Source organism: Dermacentor variabilis, chromosome 6 (assembly GCF_050947875.1).
Source record: "Dermacentor variabilis isolate Ectoservices chromosome 6, ASM5094787v1, whole genome shotgun sequence".
Classification (NCBI taxonomy): Eukaryota; Metazoa; Arthropoda; class Arachnida; order Ixodida; family Ixodidae; genus Dermacentor; species Dermacentor variabilis.
The window spans coordinates 29,131,096-29,138,961 of NC_134573.1; the positions used below are offsets into that span (position 1 = coordinate 29,131,096).

The 7,866-nt window shown below is 48.8% G+C and overlaps 1 protein-coding gene across 1 annotated transcript; it reads left to right on the forward strand.

Annotated features, from left to right (window-relative positions):
• The first annotated feature begins 624 nt into the window (after nucleotides 1-624).
• Nucleotides 625-1,497, forward strand: LOC142586073 (arylamine N-acetyltransferase-like). The gene has a single exon (XM_075697336.1). It carries the CDS (start codon nucleotides 625-627, stop codon nucleotides 1,495-1,497), a length of 873 nt encoding a protein of 290 aa, XP_075553451.1.
• Nucleotides 1,498-7,866: the final 6,369 nt, after the last annotated feature.

The window sequence follows — 7,866 nt, forward strand, 5'->3', positions numbered from 1 at the left end:
CCTCAAATTTCAACATGAATGCGCCGAAGAACTAGCTTCTGTTGCCACGATGTTTAATCCGGACTTAGCCATACCCCCACTTATTGTCAGCTTTCCTTTTTGTTTAATTCCTTAACTGTCCCAGCCTTCCCTCCCCCACATATCTTTTTTCGGTTCTCAATGCTTTGTATGCCCCTGCTTTCCTCTTTTTGTTGCAATACATATATACATATTTCTTCGCGGCCTACTGCTTTCCCGGTTGTGCCGACCATTAACCGAAGAGCGTGTGCTTCGGTGAGCGCCGTCAAATAAAATGAGCTGGCTTTTTTTTTCCTCGCAATTTTTTTTTACTCGGCGTGGCTCTCGTTCCCTTAGCTAACGGGCGATGGCGCAGCCTGTCCACGTGGGAGAGCATGGCTTCTCGGGGTGCAAGGACGGCAGGAGCCGGCGAGTGATTACTTCCGCATTTCTTCGTGGCCGTTCAGTCGAGGTCGACAACTTCTGCGCTCGCTTTCGCCTCTGTAGGGCCGAGGAGGCTCTTATCACCTGCGCTCATTCGGAAGCCGCCTTGCGTCGCATCAACATCGACCTAAAAGCCGTGTGTAGGTAACCAGGCGCCCGGAGTTAAATTGCCGACTTTTGGAAATGGATCAACTGACTGCGCAGCAAACGGCTGCGTACTTGGCTCGACTCGGTGTTCCCGAGGGAGAGCCCATCACCGCAAACCTCAACACGCTTGGAAATCTCGTAGAAGCGCACCTGCAACGTGTGACCTTCGAGAACATCGACGCGTTGCTGGGCCGAACAATTGCGCTCGATGTCAACTCGCTGTTCGCCAAAATTGTCGAACGCGGACGCGGCGGCTACTGCTTCGAGCTCAACTCCCTGTTCGCCCGTCTTCTCCAGGCACTGGGCTACCGACTTCGTCTCCGCATGGCTCGCGTTCACTGGGGTCTTCCTCGGGAAGCACCGATGCCGCTGCAGCAGCACGTCGTACTCGTAGTGGAGCTCGCCGAGGGCGACCACCTCGTCGATGTCGGATTCGGTTCGGCCAACCCGTACTTTCCTCTGCCCCTGAATGAAACAGAAGGGAGCCACCCGTACAGGCTACGGATGCTGGGCGCTGAAGAAGACTGCGAACCGGGTACTCTGGAACTTTGCATCCGAGGCCGCGATGAGTGGATACGGATGTACCGCATCGAACCCCGTGATCAGCGTTGGCGCGACTGCGCGCCGCTCAACTGGTACACGTGCACACATCCCGAGTCCGTAATGCGACGTGTGCTCATGATGGGTCGCAGTGACGGGGAAGCGTGGCTAAGCTTGTTCAACGGTCGGTACAGGCGCCGCCTGCGTCGCTCTGGTTGCGACGCCGTGGAGAAACGGGATATCAGGGACGTCGACGAATTGCTTCGCCTGATGCAGAACGAGTTCCGCCTTCGCCTGTGTTCTGAGAAAGACTTGGATTCCCTGCGCGCTCGCTTGGCAACGCTTGTGGTAGAGGAACTTCAATTTTGACATTGCACAATTGGCGGCTGCCGTGTGTTGGGGAGACGGCGAACTTGAGTAAATGACAGGTGTTGGCGGCCGTAACGACGCACAAGAGCCACACAACTATACGTCATAACCACAAAAACAACTCCTAAGCACTGTTATTACTGAATGTAGCGCACAGAGTAATAAATATTTCAAGAATTTTTCAATTCATTGCCGTGTTTGGCGACGAGACCGACGCGCTAATTGCGATCTGTACGGTGCATTGGAATTTACGCAATTTCTTGTTCTGCTGTGATGACATATTGAGACAAGGACGAATCAATGGTAGCAACATCTGTGTAAGGGGGGGTAGAGTAGTCAGAAAGAAAAACAACGGACACGTAAGAATCGTACGTGTCATTTGTCCAATAATGAAGTGGTTAATTAAATTCTCTGCAAATTAATGTGGAGCGTTTTTCATCCTACGAAACGTATATCATGCAGTGTTTATGTAGTACACCATTCACAAGCTACGGTAAAATGCAAAAACCAAATCAGGCGGATGCTCACTGTGAGGCATCGACGCAGCGACTTCACCAGGGCCAAGACGTATAATATTTGTCCAAGGAAGAAGGGCGTTGAAAAGTACACGCACAAAAGACTGCACATATGTAGATAGTATGGGTGTTCGTATCGTGGAATTTTCGAATTGAATAAGAATATTCGAGGGAAGCGACATTTTAAGATTGAACTGAACAAATACTATATTTCTCAATAAGTTGAATTGTAATGTTTCTGTGGAGTTCATTCGGCACAAAATCATTTACATTAGTCGCTACATGCATGTGCTGCCGTTCACAAATATTCTCCCATCTGAAGAGCCTGTAAAAGAAAAAGAATGTTTTCAGTTATCTGCTGCACCATGAAAGCGACAGCAATGAAACAGTCCAACAGTGAACATCAGTTGCACGTAGAGCGTCCTCTTCTTTGAAGAAGCAACGTACAGCAACGCATATTTTTTTTTTAAAGTGGGTGCATACGTGTTGGGACTGGTCAATTAATTACTTTGCTTAAATCGAGACAGATTTTCATTGAGGTAGCCAAAAAGCCAGCCTTTTTTATTGAATGAGTAAAAATTATTTAGCTGTACTTAACCCCCGTGCATTTTTTTTTTCAGGTACCGGTGGCTCTGCGCGACAAAACCGCGGCTCTCCTACATCGAAATTACGCGGAACATTCACCCCTTGCACGGGTGCCCCTCCGTCGAGACCACAATAAGAGCTGTTTTCCCATATATTCTAACAAAAACGATTAATCGGTAATTTGTATCAGTGAATTGTAACATAATTTAATAACTTGTAACCGTGAATGAACGTTTAGTACAGAATGGTCGAAGTAATTAAATCAAAATATAATCTACCCTTCAGTAGCATCCTAATTCCGTCACAAGCTTTTATTTGTACTTCTTGGATGTGCATGTTACATTTGAAGTGTTAATCAAGCTCGACGCCCAGGAACGAACAATGATTAGAGGGATAAATAGCATGCATATTAATAAAATGTGGCCCAACGTGTGTGTCATGTATAAAACTTGAATTAAAGGTTGTGAACTTAGTTTTGGAAGGAGAAATTAAACGTTTTTAGGAATGGCCGTACGGGGTGGCAACGTGCCAGCTATTTCAGCCCGCTGCACGTGTTCCAATCCAACCACACGGGGCGCACTTCAGAGAACTGCGGATGACCGGCAGCCGCGTGGCGCGGGGTCAACTTAGGAATGTGGTACTCGGCCGCGCCACCCGGGACAAAGCAGAGTTCTACGAAGCCCTCTGACGTCGGCTCCTGACCTTTACACCTGTGTGTGTGTGCAACACGAGTATGTAAGCCCGCCTCCTCCAAAAGGGCGGGTCATCTTCGGTGACGTCGAACGGTGACTTCGAACGATGACTGGACGAACGTTTCCGTTCGCTTGGAATCAAGGGGGGATCAAGTGCTTATAAGCAGCGTTTGCCGGCTGCTAGAGCGTGCTCGTTGCGTGCTAGTCGTCGGGAGCTGAGTGCTCGTTGTCATGCTATAGAGATATACTAGTGAGCTTCGTGCTCGTTATCATGCTCGAAATGTGCTCGTAAGCTGTTTGCTGTACGTTAGTCTTGCGGGCTCCATATGGGAGTCACGCTAGACTGTCGATGTATGTCTTGTTCAAAATGTTAATATGTAACTAAATCCTGCTCTCCTAAGTCCCGACGAAGAGTCAAGCTCCTTGCTACAGCTACCGACTGCCAAATCTTACAACTGAATGGCAGCGGTGAGATCGGCCTACGGCTCGTAGATCGGCCTACGGCTCGTAAATCGGCCTACGACTCGGAGACAGCAACGACAGCTGACGGACGTTGGCGCATGGTGACCGACCGGCATCCTGATCATGTTGGAGGCGACTTGGGATTGACGACCTCTTGCAACTGACTGGATACGGCGGGGAAGGACTGGTGATATGGTGCTGCTTCAGTGGGTAAGCGTTTGGTTTTGGCTGTAAAATTTACCAGGCTTCAATTTCTCTGTGTTTTTTTAAATTTGATTCGCTGGGATCTTTTACTTGTATTTTGATTTGCGTGGGTATCGCAACAAGTATTGTGCGACAGCAGAGCCAAAGCTTAAGGTAGCGACCATGGTCCTAATGTGTTTGACGAGAGCTGACCTGTTGTGGTTGTGTGAGGAGATCGCGGTAGGCGTATAGAAGGACTTGGCAGAATCAGAGATTCGTAAAACCATTCTAGAAAGTAACAATGATTTAAAATTAATCGAACAAATGGGTAAACGAATTCTAAGCAAAAGACAGGAACGGGAATCAAGTAGGCAAGAACGCCAAGAGCGTGAGCAGAGACGGCAAAAGCTTGAAAAAGAAATGGCAGCAGTAAAAAAACAGATAGAGTATTTGCAGCAGTTAAGAGCACGAAGTCCTCAGCGGCTTGAGAAATCTGTAGGCTGGATGCAGCGAAAGTGGGAAGTAGATAGCAGATTTCAGTCGAAAGCCGAGGCAAGTAATAGTACCTGTGAGAGTAGCAGCACGTTCACAGGTGAACTCGTAGTGCTAGCAGCTAACGATGCCTTAGTGGCGACAGAGGCCGTTAAAGGCCAGAGTGAGAGCGACGAGGTGCTGTGCCAACAGAGGACTGTAGAGACAGCTAGGCCAGCTGCGAACAAATTGGCACAGTTACCGCGCGCGTGCGTCGCATCTTATGGTAGCGAGGTCGTTAGCGAGGTACAGAATACTACGGACTTGACAGACACGAGCACCCATGTCGAATCAGATCTCCGTGCCGAAGTGCCAGCTGGACGTGCAGTTGAGAGCAGTTCTCGGGATGGCGAGCTCCGTAGCTCACGAGAGAACAACTGCATTGTTCAGGGATCGGTGCGGCTCTCCGCCAGTCTAGGTGGCCAAGAGAGGAATGATTTAGTTATGGATCATTCAGACTGTGCGGGTAAGAGACCGATCCGGGCCGACGAGATGTGTAACGGCCAGCACGAGGCGCAAGATGACGGCATGAAAGAGAGTTCGAGGAGAAAGCGCCGCAGAAAGAAGCGCCGAAAGGATCGGAATGCGGTGGCTTAATACAGCGAAGCCAAAGACGGCGACAGGCGCGAAAAGGCAGGGCGCGGAGAAGAAAAAGGTGCGGCCGTCACGGACGATGTTGACGCATCCTAAACGTTGGAGCCACAGGTCAAAAAGAGACCGAGAAACATGTACTGCACGGACGCGGACAAAGGGTACGGGGCAGTTAAATTCCTCGTCGTTCCGTCGTTCTTTTCGGAGCTCAGCGTGTAGTACAAAGAAGCGCAAGGTGGCCAGACGAGACCAGATGGGGAGTAGCGACGCGGTTAAACGAGTTCGTGATGAAAACGGGGCGCCAGTACACAAATTGGCAGGGGACTGTAATAGGCTCAACCAGACGTACGCGTTCCAATGCGCCCGCACGCGCCGCACCACGCCTGGGCGCGTACGGCGTCAGGCGCGGAGGCTGTTTCGCGTGTCGGCGCGCGGCGGCGTGGAGACCTACAAGCGCTAGAATTTTTGCGCCCGCGCCGGAAGCTGCCGCTCGCGTCAGTAGCATGACACACCTCACATGACCACGGCAAGCCAACGTCACTTCCGGAACGACTCTTCGCGCGACGTTCAGGCAAGCTTGCGGGAAACATGGCGGCGGTCCCGGCTGCCCGCTTCGAATTGAATTTGGCGTTGCTTTTGTAAAATGCACTTCGTTCGTAGCAAATGACTGTGTAAACGGCTTTCGCTTAGTCTCAGGCCGCTTCGACGACAGAGTATTATGGATAACCTCGTGGTGTTTTCGAGATCGCTTCTCGTTTCGAACGAGTCGAAGCCTAACGAAAGAAACGTTCGAGATGTCAACGCCACCTGTCGCTAATGGCGCGAAATAGCCGCAACAACGGCATATGGCCTCTGAGATTCGAAGATATCGCCGGTCAACTAAAATTGTAGAAAACGTGCGCTGCTTAGCGTACGCTATATTATAGCGTATAGCGTACGCTGTAGTTGCCGACGCTAAACTAAAACTGTCTAATATGTAACACATTGCTTAACGAGGCCGTTAAGCGAAGGCTAGACTGCCTTGAACATGGCTAGCTAGCAACACTGCGCCGCCGCGACGAGACGCGCGGCTACGCGCGGCAACTCGTGCATCGTTTGGGTGCGCGCCCTCTTCCTCCGTCGGGCGCCACGCGACGTCGAGTCAGCGCGGCGTGTGCGGACGCATTGGAACGCGTACGTCTGGTTGAGCCTTTAAACGTCTTGAGGGAGCTGAAAGTGAGTCAGCCCTTTTGTTGTTCCCCGGTAGCCAGAGTAGCTCTCGGACCGCGACCACCTCGGGTACGGCTCAAAGTATGAGTCGTAAGCAATCGGGAACGGGAGGCCAAGAGAGCTTCCGTGGAAGTAAAGCATGTTGTTTTGTTTTATTTTTGGGCACTCGGATAATTTTTGCGATTTAAGTTTCAATATGTAAGGTATGAGCCACGACCTACTGTATCAGGCTTCCCTGATACAGGCTTTCCCAGTTCTGTGATCACTAGAGTATGCAAAGCCATCTTGAAGAAAGAGAAAAGAATAAGTTCCGAAACATCACAAAAAGAAAAAGAATAAAGACAAGAGACAAGCGCACGTGGTGCCATACCTGCAAAAGTTGTCACACAATCTGAAGAAAGTTTCCAAAAGACGTAATTTTAATTTGCTTTTCAGTGCCCCGTGCAAGCTGTCCTTGATATGTAATCGTATGAAAACACGCGAAAGGCCCTTGTGGACCACAAATCATAAATTCCGTTTCACCGACTGCAGGCGCGACGTTATCTATAAGATACCGCTGAGCTGTGTAAAAACTTGTATCGGTCAAACGGGGCAGTGTTTTAATGAAAGAGCTCGTCAGCACAGCAGTAACCTAAAGAATGGCTATGGGAGTCATTTAGCATGCAGGACATTGTAACAAGTGTCCCTGCACTCCCATATTTGAAAAAAAAAATTCATAGGGAAAGGAAAAGGTAAGCGGGAAAGAGAAATAATAGAGGCTTACTACATTAGAAAGGAAGGAGATAGATGTGTAAGCGCTCCCTCTCTTGCCTTGTCGGGAAAATGAATGGCCTTTTTGGATGAAAGATTATGATGTTGCTGATTTGCAGATGTTCTTGCGACTGGTGTACGCATGCCTATGCTGAATAAAGGTATAAAAAGGCTGGAGAATGTTAAATAAACTTCCAGTTGGCAGTCAGCGCTTGTCTGTGGTGTTTGTTCCTCGTGTCCTTCTTTTATTCGCGCTGTTTAGACTCAGTTCTAAATATTAGGTCACAGGAAGTAGAACAATGGTAATACAACAAAATGCTGCAACAATACGAAAATAATGCTGATACAGAAAGGTACAAGTTTCATAATGGCAAGTCATTGCAGTCACCAATGGTGCGTGGAAAGAAAGAGTATTTAAGCAGGTGGTTCAGGCAAAAGTGCATTTTGGTGATGTTGGCGAGTAGGTCTCGAACTAGTGGACTTACATGCAATGTCGGGTCGAGTGCCAATTTGTTATTAAGTAACTGAGAAAGAAAGTCAAGCCGTAATTTTTTTTCGAGGCGATTCGAGTGTAGGAATATTATAAGACCTCATTAGTTCAGTTGGGGAGCCGAATGTCGAAAATTTGTTGTAAACAAACCGGATAGCCTGTCTATGGATTCTTTCAAGTTTCTTTATGTTACATTGAGTGTAGAGATCCCACATTATACAGGCGTACTCGAGCTTCGGTCGAATTAAATAGTAATAAGCAAGCAGTTTAACAGAGGACGGGGCGTGCTTAAGCTTGTATTTGAGAAAGCACAGTTTACGGAAAGCAGAGAAATATTTCACGTGCAAATATTTCGCACGTG